We start from the raw sequence: 12,492 nt of genomic DNA on the forward strand, positions 1-12,492 counted from the left end.
TAGACAAGGTCAGTAATCAGCATCACTTTGTTCTCTTCGATGTTATGCTAAGTATTTCTTCAAAACAGAGAGCCACCTTTCTATCTGCTCCAAACAATCCTATAAGTCTTCATTTTATCTGTACGGGATTATACCTAACAGTTTTTTTAAAAAAAGGGATAGTGCAGCTATCCACAGTTACAGAGTTTTCTGGTTTAGTACTTGCCTTCTTTTTATTTTTTTTATTTCTGTGCTCCACAATACCATGCCACAAAGTCTTAATGATTCAAGATAAGAACAAAAGATAGGTTGTAAAACAGGGAAGGTGATAGTTCAATCAGGCCAGTTATGTAAGTTGCTGTGTAGCACCCCTAACAGAGCCTGAAACGTGTTTCCTGTAGTGCTGAAAACTTACACTGCTACACAGTAAGTGTCTGGAAATAGAAGACTGGTTTATAGTTACTTTCTTCTTAGTAATATTTAGAAAAAATGTGTGCACTCTTTCAAAATTTTTATTAGAAATAAAAAACAGAGCAAGTTGGGAAAATACACATTTTTCTTTCTTATTTCACAGTGTGATAGATATGACATTGAAGTCGGTGAAAGAGAAATGCTTTGTAATTCGCTTTCACCCTCTTCGCCTCTCAAGTTAATTCAATTTTCAGATATTCTCTGATCCGAGGATGAGGTTATTACACTTCACATGAGTCTATAAAAAGGGTTGTCACAGTTCTCACAGACTTAAAGGGAGCAGCAATTCCTTAGTACATAATATAGTCATTTTATTTCCAGTCCGATGTTCCCTAACATTTCAGTAAATGGAAGTACATCTTGTTTTCCTGTCTTGAATACTGGTCCTGAAGAAAATGGTAGTAACTGAAAAGCTAAAGCTTTTTGCTTTGAGACAAAATTATTCTTTTTGAGCACTCAATAAAGCATCTTAATTCTTCAGCCTTTCCTAAGGTATAGAACATAATTTTCAAGCCATGTTCACTTGCATAATGCTGTTTGGTGTTTGAAAGTATGAGGATGTTAAAACAGCAGCAGGAAGTATGAAGTTTCCTTCTGTTTATTGTGATTTAGAAGTAAAGATTAAAACCAGTCCAAAATAAATCTGCCACTGTAGGTGGAAACTCAGCTTGTGTATAAATACTGAAGCTCTTATGTCAGGAAAGACCTACGCAAAAGTAAGGATGACTGGTCTATAGCTGTATTTCCTCTTACTGCCTGGTATAGTGTGTGATCTTTATCACATGATGGAGGATCCCAATGTGTTAGTAGTCAGTAAAATCTTGTCTGTATTGCCCTCATCTGATAAAGGCTTTATGATTAAAGTCAAGCGAAATAGTACTACAGTCAACAGAAGTGTTTGTGCTGTTGTGCCTAAAATACAATATCTGTACCTGGAGTTGAAAGAAGCCTGGTAAGGAGTCCATACTTTGGGAACAGTTTATCAGTTACAAATATGATGGAAGTAAAGATAAATAATCAAGCAGATTCAGATGCTGACAAACAAAACAGAAAAATAAATCCTGTATTTTATTTTAATATCCTAAGTATATTACTTAGATGGTAGTGAATGTGGCAGGAAGTGGAAAATCCATAATCTCTTTTTAAACTTCCTATCAGGAGTAACAGTATATTTCGGTAGAGGAGTTCAAGAGATTAATGGGAAAAAAAATAGTATTAGCAGAAAACTATTAAGTTTGGCTGTTCACAACGCTTTGTTTTCAAACAACAGTGGGATTAATTTACCTGTATTTTTTACTTTATAGTTGGTATAAAGGAGTGTCAGTTCAGCTACGTCTTTCTGTGTGGTTGATGCTCTTCCATACCAGCAGTCTTTTTCCAGAGCCTATCCTGGCATTTACATGTATTTGAAAATGTTACATTAATTCTTTCAGAACTAAAGCCAACACTGGACAGCCTTTACTGGACACGAGCAGGCAGTGTGTGCTCACAGCCCAGAAAGCCAACTGTATCCTGGGCTGCATCAAAAGCTTGACCGGCAGGTTGAGGGAGGTGATCGTGCCCCCATATCCTCCTCTCATGAGACCCCACTTGGAGTACTGCATTCAGATATGGGGCCCCCAACATAAGAAAGGCTGAGAGAGTTGGGGTTGTTCAGCCTGGAGAAGAGAGGGCTCTGGGAAGACCTTATTGTGGTCTTTCAATAATTAAAGGGGAATTAAAGAAAGATGGTGGCAGACTTTTTAGTAGGACCTGTTGTGATAGGAAAATGGTAATAGTTTTAAACTAAAGGAAGGTAGATTTAGGCTAGATATAAGGAAGACATTTTTTACAATGAGAGTAGGAAGGCACTGGCACAATTTGCCCAGAGAGGTGGTAGATGTCTCTGGAAATATTCAATGTCAGGTTGGACAGGGCTCTGTGCAGCCTGATCTGGTTGAATGTCCCTAGTTGCGGTGGGTGGACTAGATGACCAAAATAAGGCTCTGGCAAAATTTTGAAGCCTGGGAGGTGGAACAGTAGCATTCCCTTTCAGTAGCAGCTAGCCAGGTATGTTTTCTCAGCTTCTCTCAAATTAAGCTTGTTTTCAGTTTTAAGCAAGAGCTACTTGACTTTTGTGATTTTACTTTTTTTTGTCTGTGGGCATCACTGCTATATTTGTGTGCCTTAATACTAATTTAATTTACTGCTGCCATCAGAATATTTCCACTGTAATACCATGCTACGCCAAGTGTACTAATTAAAATCTTGCCAGGGTGGAATATAGGGAGCAGGAAGCAAGGCAGTCTACCAAGGAAAGTGCTTTCCTACCCCATGACTTGGAGCAGCCTTCATAGCTATTCCCCCTAACCCTTAGGCATTAGTTATGCCCTTCATGCCCTTCCTAACAGGCAGCAATCCTTACCATGCCCTGCAAGAAGCAGTACCAGGGAAGAACAGGAAGTCCTTATGGAATTTTTCAGAGTTTCAACCTACTGTTGGGATCATAAAATTATTTCTTACGCATCTTCTTTTTCTTCTTTGTATAGTGAACCTGAAACAAGGAGAAGAACTGTTTCTTGTTTGTGTTCAGGCTTTGGTAATTCTTTACACAATTTGTCATGACACCAGAACAACTGCTCCCATATATTACCGGTAACCCATTTCTTTGCAGTGTTTTGTCCATATGAGCAGTAGCCAAAATATTCCCAAAGGGAATATGATAAATGAATTAAAATAAAGGTCAAAAGGAAAAAAAATCTAAAATTCATAGTGTAAAATGAGTTAACTCAGCTTTTTTTGTCATTTCTTTGTTTAACTCGGTTCTCCCCATGTTTAAAAATATATTAAATAAAAAAGCTTTCACTATTTGTCAATAAATTTCAGTGAATTTTTTAAGATAACTTAAAAGCTGGAGCAGATTCAATGTGTACCACTAGTAGTAAGTAAATCCTTGTGTTCATGCTCTAAAATGCCTTTTTATTTAATTTGTAAAATCAGCTGGACTTTTAGACCTCCATTTTAGTCAAAACTACCTTACTGATCAGAAAATTACAGCTAGTTCTGCTTATAGTTATTGCCAATCCTTTAACATTTAATTGGAAGAGGTTGTGACAGAAATATTGTATTTTTATTCTTTTGTATACAGAGAATGTAAGACCCTTCAACTGTAATTCTTTATATTTCAATTCAGTATGTAATACCATGCACTGACAGCTTCTAAACACAGAAAACTCATAGTAACCCTTAATTCAGGAATTATGGAATATTAACTTGAGCAAGAAAACTGTCTTTCAAACTTAACTCTAACACATTTGCGTAGGAAATTAAGCAGTTTTATGAGACTTTTGCTGTCCTGTTTTATATCCTCTGCTATACTTCAAGGTGTTTCTAATGTGTACTTTGCTCTCATTTTGAAATATTATTTTTGACTGTTCCCGTTTTTCTTTCAGTGCCATTCAGTTCCATAAGGGCCAAATGCTACCACACTTACACTGCAGTGGGACTGCTCCTTCAAACAAGAGCTGTTTGGCATAATTATGATAAAACCTGATTGCTTATACTTCATTATGCTCTAAGTGCTTATAGAAGTAATAGTTGCTTACTCACACACTTCTTTGAATTTGGCTTGGGGCTATCTTTTTATGTTATAACCTATCAACTGGAAACCTTGACCTGTATGTTGGTTGCATTTTTAATTACTAATATATTTTGTTAATTGTTCACCTACAAAGAACAGCAACCTAAAATCTCCTGTTTAATGAGCTCATTACAATGCTGTACACTTCTTAAATGGTGGTCATTACATATGTGACAAATAAAGAAAACTTTCTTGAGCTGGAGAAAACCAAACTCAAACCAGTTCATCTAAACAAGTTACATATGAAGGACTTTGGGCTTTGCTTAGGAAAACAAATGTCCAAGATTAAGTATGAATAGTATTAACAGTCATGTTCTTATATTTTAAGACAGTATCCAAGGACCTATAAAAAAACTTCTTGTTACACAATACACTTACATTATTTCTCTGATTTTCTTCAGATATAAAATAGCTCTGAGACATAAAATATTTCTGTGTGGGTTTTGGTTTTCTGGTGGTTTTTTTTTTTTTGTTTTGGTCGTGTGTGTGTCTGTCCCCCCGTCCCCCCCCCCCCCAGTAAATCTTTGTATTTTTGCTAGATTTGGTAAAAGCATAAGGAATTAATTAACAAAATAAGTTAAAATCTAAGTAGTAGTGTTTAGAATAAATCAGTAAAGGCTTTTTCTTTAAGGCTTTTGTACTACTTGTACAATAAGCAATTCAAAATGGCAAAATCAATTCATAAGACTTGCAGAATATTGTTGTCGCAAGGTCCACAGAACAGTATCTAGAGGACCATAAAATATGCTAGCAGTCTCTTGATCAGAAAAAAAAATGGAGCACACTTTGTTGATAAAGATTAAAAAGGGAATAATGATCAGCTTTGGCCATGTTGTGTCTGCTCAAACATTTCCTGGGCAGACTAGAAAGGCAGCTCCCTTAGACTTTGAATCCTTGCTTCAACAAAACCACTCTTGGAACACAATGGACTGTTTGGGTTGGTTTTGGTTTTTTGCCCCTTGTTTTAGGCCAAAATTCATCTATTAGTCTCTAGCTATGCCCTGAAGGCTGCTGGTGTGTCTTCACATAGGCTTAGCTGGAGCAAAAATCTCCCCAGAAGAGGATCATTAAATGTGGTGGTGTGGTAATGGAGGGCCTGGCTGCACAACTAAATAGGTCTTCTAGTTCTTACGGTGATAATTAAAATTCCTAGAGCCCTATGCAGGCAACATAAGCAACTGTAATTAGTTGGAAGGTATGCCTACAGCTATGCAGGCAAGAAATGCTGTGTTTGGTAATGTAGCAAGGGTAGAAAACTAATGTAGTCAAGTCATGAAGGAGATCTTACAAAGGAGATCCGGTACGACTGAGGTCAGTGCACAGGGATGCGAAACTGGCATGTCATGAAAATAACGAGTTACAAGGATAGAACAGAAAATGAAAGACACATGAATACGGAGAAATGAAGTATAGCAAGTGCAAGAACTTTATTAGAGAACTAGTAGGTTGGTAGGACTAATGAGAAGTAAAGGGAGCCATAACAGAGCATAAGGAAAATATACGTATGGGAAACTTCATTATATAGGAAATGGTGTCAAAAATCTTCTCTTAGTAGAAGAGTGGAGTAAGTAGAAAGTGGACTTGAGAGAAGAATGTGTTCTTGAACAAATACATGAAATAGGTAGCAAGTAATACCAAATACTTAAGGACAAGTAGCAAAAACTTGGAGCAACTTGGTTGCTCCAAGCAGCATCCAGCCTGGTCTTGAACACTGCCAGGGATGGGGCAGCCACAGCTTCTCTGGGCAACCTGTGCCAGGGCCTCACCACCCTCACAAGGATGATTTTTTTTCCTAATGTCTAATCTAAACCTTCTCTCTGCCAATTTACAGCCATTCCGTTTTGTTCAGTCACTGCATGCTCTTATAAAAAGTCCCTCTCCTGATTTCTTGTATGAGTACCCCCTTTAGGAACTAGAAGACTGTTATAAGGTCTCCCGAGAGCGTTCTCTTCTCCAGGCTGATCAAACCTTGCATAAGCATAAAGAAAGTTGACCATCAAATGGAAGGCAAGGTGACTGAAGAGTGAAAGAGACCTGCCGTTCCTAAACCAATAAAATAATATGTATATACAAATAAGTTAAACACTAATGGTCATTACTGTTAAGTAATCTTCCAATCAAATGCAACAGTGAAGTTTTCTAAGGAGTTTGTAATGTCAGTTGTTTAAGGAACATTCACTATTAGTCTTGAATAGGTGATGTGCAGAATGAAACTTACATACGTTGTCTTTGTACCATGAGAGGACCACAACAAACACTAATGACAGTCAATAAAGATCAGCGAGTGATTATGAGGCTGTTAGTAAACCAAGAGTGAGCAGTTATTTTGAAACAGTTCAGCTTCTTGCAACAACAACAAAAAAAAAAAAATACAGGGGAAGAAAAGGAAATACACAGTTCTCTGCCCCCACATTTACACATAGTTCCTACACCATGAATATTACAACCTCTGCCCAGGGACTTGTATAGGCTATATCAAGCATTTCTACAGCACTGCTGCTTTCTTGATATGGCAGATGCAGCTGGTTAGTCTGAGCTATATTGCGCTAACTAGCTGCAAGTAATGTGTGGAGATAGAGAGGAAGAGTGTGACCAGTGATGCATCCCTTTTAGGGATGGTGGAAGGAAAATAATCCCTTCTTGAAAATCTATGCTCCATATTATAGACAGTGTGGCCATTTCGTAGTCAGGTAGACCAACATATTAGGACTTCTCAGAGGCTTTTGGTCTGTACTCCTGCCCAGCTACTACTGAGAATAACTGCAGAAAGGATAGAACTAAACAGTTTTTGCATAGAATTCACCTTCTAAGTGCTAAGGAGAACATGAATAGGTAAATAAGAAACACAGATTTCATGTCTGCCAGTCAGAGTCCAACTGTTGGAAGATGTTTAGAAGAAAGCTTGCCTTTTGGGCAGAGTATTCTTGCAAATTAATTCCACACATCCTCTACTTAAGTAGCTGCCATGTTGTGCCATCACAGGAACCTGATTATATACTGCCTTGGAGATACTATTATTTACATCTATGTAAAAACCATGATGAAATTTGTAGCATTTTGTTCTCACTTTAGTCAATGGCAAGGGTTCTCACCAGTTACAGAGAATCAAGTCTTGGATCTCAAATTAGAAGCACTCAAGGCTTGATTTAATATGACAACTTCATCTTTATAAGTGAAAAAACAAAGTCAAACCTGAAAAATAGACTAATAGCGTACTATTAGTGCTTATTTGACCCACTAGCAAACATCTATATGGTAGGCAGAATCAAAGTATCACAGGATCATTATGGTTGGAAGGGGCCTTTGGAGATCCTCTAGTCCAACCCCTACAGCGAAGGCAGGGACACCGAGAGCTGGTTACACAGGAACGTGTCCAGGCAGGTTTTGAATGTCACCAGAGAGGGAGACTCCATGACCTCCCTGGGCAGCCTATTCCAGTGCTCTGCCACCCTAAATGTACAGAAGTTCTTCCTCATGTTGGGGTGAAACTTCTTGTGTTTCAGTTTAGGGCCATCACTCTGTGTGCTGTCATTGGGCACCACTGAAAAGAGTCTGGCACCATCCTTCTGGCCCCACACCTGTAGGGGAGCAGTGATAGGCAGAGCTGAGAAATGTTTGCATATTCATATCTATGCTTTCATGGGAACTGTGGAAATTGTAAGTCTGAAAAGAAGAGGTTGAAAATCTTCATCTAAATATTTTTTGTAATTCTTTGGCCTTAGAAAGCTGCCAAGTTCACTGAATGCTATAAATTCCACTAAAGTATTTAAGTTACTGCATTTTAAAGAGGTGCTAAAAAATAACTTACTTCTGAAAGTATATTTCTGTCTTGGAGTCAAAAAAAAAAGCTGGTTCCCTCATTAAATCATAGATTGCTAATTTGTTTTGTCTTTCTCACTGGATATGTTAAATGTCACAGTCATTTTTCTTGGATCTCTAAGGAAGTGTCAAAAAATTTTACAGAAATTTTTTGCTGTTGTTTCTTAACTTTGTAGAAAGCTTCTAATTCAGGAATACTCAGCTTGAATTTAAACTCAGTTTGCCCAGTAGCCATTTCACTTTTAAGCCAGATTTCCACATACTGGATGGAAGGCATATGTTTAATCTTTTTTGCTAATACTGTGCCTAGACTTATGTAGATGAATTCTAAATGATAAATGTTAAATTTTATAGATTAAAAGATTGCCCTTTGTGCTGTTATTTCTTTTATGCAATGGGCTGCCTAAGATTTTTTTTTTTTTTTTTTTTGCTCTTTCCCTCTTCTCATTAAAATACATTCATGTATTTTTCATTATTAACAGCAGTGAAAATAGACTTGATTTCATCTCCGGGTCTCTCACAGAGTAATTTATCTGAGCAGCACTGCATGTTGTCCTTCCTGATATTTGCAATTTCTTTCATAACAGAATCAAACTAAACTCCTTGACCATTATTGCTGCATTGTATTTCACTCCTTAGTTAGGTGGAATACCTTGTCATTCTAGATATTTAGATGTAATTAAAGCTTCTATTTTGTCATGGAGATATAATTCATTTTGTGGGACTATTTCAGGATTGCTCCTAAGCAAGTAAAGTCAAACTTTATGAAATGAATGTACTATCATTATTTAAGTTTGTAAGATATTTAGAGGGTATTTGGGACATAACTACAGGAGAATGAATTGTTAAAAAAAAATCAAGGAGTGAATTTAGAACTAATCTATCTCTACCAGTTTCTATAAATGTAATAATTACTCATAATGCACAGTCTTGATTGAATGTATTTTATGTATGTAGCCAGAAAAAAATATCAATGACTGTAAATACAAATATTAACTCAACAATTGATCTAAGTTTTAAATTCGTCTCAAGCTATTATATTGAATTTCATCAGCTGTGACATTTTTCTGTTACATATTTCTATGTTTATACACACTAGGATTTCACTAATCATATTGCATCCTGTCTGCCTGCAAAGTTAGCTAAGCAGTTCCTTTAAAACAAATACAGTTTAGTGTTCGGATTTTGCTTAGGCCAAATGCAAAAAAAAAAAAATACAAAAAGGGGAAGAAACTTCTTGTTACTTGTTCATGCAATAACTTTCCTGTCCACAGCTGCATTTGTAACCTAGCTGAGAAGAAGAATTTATTGCTGATAGTATTAAAATCCAGTACAGATAATCAGTTGGTTGGAGTTAGAGAGATATGGTGTAGCTGATTCATTGGGAACATGTGACTTCTAGGAGACAGTGATATAACCAAAAGCAGATTGGCTTCCTAGTACTCACTAAGAGAAACTGGTTTTGGTTGTAAAGATGAGAATTCTACAGAAGATGAATTTTTAGCTGGACATCTGAGGTTTTTTTTCCCAAATGTTTAATTGTGAAAAGTCTTCACAGATTTATTTTCAATTCTGAACTTTAACTTCTTGTAGTCATGGCTTATCTACAAAGAGTACGTAAAATAGACTTGGGTTAGTAAGACTAGCTCAGCAACATTCATATCCATGGATAAGGAGATAATCCCTACTCTGTGAGGTGATAAATTAGTTGATAATTCACTGACTGGAAATTCTAGGAATCAAGAATGACCAGTAGGAAAGACTTTTGAGAAATTAAATGCTACAATTTATACATATGGAATAGCAGCTAGTTTGGTTTCTTTCTTTAATTTCTTGCTTTTTTGTGTTTTTGTTTTTTTTTAATGGAAGCTCAAGGGAAGAGAAGGAAACTAACTGGGAAAGACATACAATATAGAAAACTGGCATGGTTTAGCCAACTCCACTGAAAGCAGTTTGCTTTCATGTGTGATTGCTGTTGTATTAATCCCACTCTGAAGCTATGTTCTAACATGGCTTAGTGTTCAAGGTTTGTCTACAAACACGTAGGAACATCTACATTTGTGCTCACTGTTGATATAGAGCAGGTCACTATAATTTTTTCTTTTTGTGTTTTCTAGTCTGATTAGGCCGTGGAGGTTATATAACTAGTGGGACCTATCTTACTGTGCATCTGCTATAGTGACAGTGATGCCTCTAACATTACTTGTGTAGATACAGCCAAAATGAAGACAGAGTTCAGGAATGGGGCCCTTAAAACACCCTAAAAGGTAACTAGTAAATATTTGACTAGGGCAAATACTTGTCTGGTAGGAAAAACAATGGTCTTTGAGTAAAGTAATCTGGTGTAAGATTGCTACGTAGTCATAGGAAAGATTCTTCCACTATACTTTAAAAAGCTAGACTTCTTAATGATGTCTTCTTGTGCAAACTAGTTTTGAGGTAACTTGCATCAACATTGTAAAAGCTTCAACACAGTTTTAGGCTGATGCTCAAACCAGGAACTCAGTGGCTTTTAGTAGAATTTTCTTCCTAAAGTGAAACTCGCATTTTCAGCACAAAGCTATATAAGTAAAATCCCAGTTATTGGGTCAATATCACAAAGTGCCAGGGCTCAGACCATCTGGGACACATCTAAATTTAAGATAAACTGAAGGAAATGGTTGCAGAAATCACAATAAAGTCAATTAGCACATCTGTGCTTCCTTATTGTCAAATGTCTTTGCCAGATCCTCCATATTCATGTTCCATCTTTCTTTGTAGTCCTGACTTCTTTCTGTTCTTCTCTCTTACTTTTTTTATTTATTTATTTTTTTTTTAAATCTGATACCTAACAGGTACACTGGAAATATATGTTGCCACACGTACTTGCAGTCTTACTTGTGTTTCTGCCATCCTGCATAGTTGATTCTTTCTCTCTTGGCCTTGCCAACTTTTCACACATTGCACTAATTTTCTCCCCCTCTAATTATTAGCTAGTTTAATAGGCTAACCACACCGTACAATTACATAGTTTTGTATAATAGGTTTCATGTATTCTTCATCTTTATTAACAGATTTGACTTACCAGATTTTATGACATTTTATACAAAAGAATGTGGCCTGCTGCAGAGCCGTTTCCCATGAATATATCTATATATGAAGAAGGCACCACTAAAGCCCCCATTCCTTCAGAAAGCCTCTGAATTAACTGAAATCCTTACTAGAAAAATGTTGAGGAAAAGGCACAAAAGGGATATCCCATTATATCATCTCCATTCTGCTCCTTCTGCAGGCTACATTGTCATATTTTCATAAATTTAAAAAGAGTTGTCTAGAAACTAGTTCTTCTTTCAGGATTCTTCTGTCATCCTCCAATAATGTTGGAGGATTAATACAACTTAACTGCTAATATACCGATCATTTCTAAAGACAAATGTTGGGAATTGTCCTGGGTTCAGCAGTAGCAGTCATTTTTCAGGCTCTTTCCCCTGTTAATCTAGATGTGTATTTTTACATACAGAAATAAACTATAAAATCATATTTCCAGCACCATATTTCCAGCGTTTCTACCATTTCTTTTCAGTCTTGCACTTACTGCATTGCACAAAACACCGCCTTTCCCTAAGCAGATCTTGAATGGGGAAGTTAATTCAATAAAGGAAATAAATGTAAGGGAATATTGGTTTCATATAAATTGAAATATGCTGGATCAAATCTGAAAATTAACCTTTGCATTTTATTTTATAAGTGTCTGGTTTCTGACACTGTCTGTATCTTATGCGTTCTATGCATGCTTTTGGGTATAATAACAATGAAAGCAGGATGTTTCTGCAAAGTCAAAATTGCTAGCTAACAACAGTTGTTGCTCAAAGTGTTTCTCCGTTCCAATTCTGACAAACTGTTTTCTTCTGTCCCTACAGTTTTCCAGTTGTCCCACAAAGTCACCCGGGTGGTTCCAGAGAGTGCTCTTCTGATTGTTCTTGGTCTCTTCCTTGGTGGCATTGTATGGGCAGCAGATCACATTGCCTCCTTTGCCCTTACACCAACTGTATTTTTCTTCTATCTGCTGCCCCCCATTGTTTTGGATGCTGGATATTTTATGCCAAATAGACTGTTTTTTGGAAATCTTGGTTCTATCCTTCTGTATGCTGTCATTGGGACAGTCTGGAATGCTGCCACAACCGGTTTATCACTCTATGGCGTCTATCAGACAGGAATAATGGGTAAGTTTGATCTGCAAAGGCACAATTGCGAATGCTACTGTATGTCAGATGTTAGATGGGTGATACTTTACAACTTAACAACTCCTTTCAGCAGGAAAAAAACAAACCAAACCAAACAAACAATTGCAATGGGAGCAATCTGTAATATTTTTTTTACCAGATTTAAGAATGATCTGAGAAATCTTCTCTGAAGCAAACACAAAGGAGACATGAAACTGTGTCTCTTATATTTCCCTGCTGTAAATGTGTGCATACATTCTCAGGATAAAGTTCAGGATTCATCCCACTAATGGATATCTGGACAAAAATACACTCTGAATAGCTTGTTTGTTTCTGCTGTGACAGAAACCTTCAAAGTTACTGTGAAATGAAACTGTCATCCTTCAATCAGCTTTAATATTA

The 12,492-nt window shown here is 36.7% G+C and overlaps 1 protein-coding gene across 3 annotated transcripts in view; it reads left to right on the forward strand.

Annotated features, from left to right (window-relative positions):
• SLC9A3 (solute carrier family 9 member A3) overlaps nucleotides 1–12,492 on the forward strand; it is a 53,024-nt gene that overhangs the window by 13,621 nt on the left and 26,911 nt on the right. For all 3 annotated transcript variants that reach the window (XM_061449643.1, XM_061449644.1, XM_061449645.1), the window contains exon 2: nucleotides 11,788–12,090. In XM_061449643.1, coding sequence (XP_061305627.1) covers nucleotides 11,788–12,090 — 303 coding nt within the window. The remainder of the gene's footprint in view (nucleotides 1–11,787; nucleotides 12,091–12,492) is intronic.

Source organism: Pezoporus flaviventris, unplaced genomic scaffold (genome assembly GCF_033815535.1).
Source record: "Pezoporus flaviventris isolate CSIRO_AGI_PZ_B2104156 unplaced genomic scaffold, CSIRO_AGI_Pfla_v1 ptg000007l, whole genome shotgun sequence".
Classification (NCBI taxonomy): Eukaryota; Metazoa; Chordata; class Aves; order Psittaciformes; family Psittacidae; genus Pezoporus; species Pezoporus flaviventris.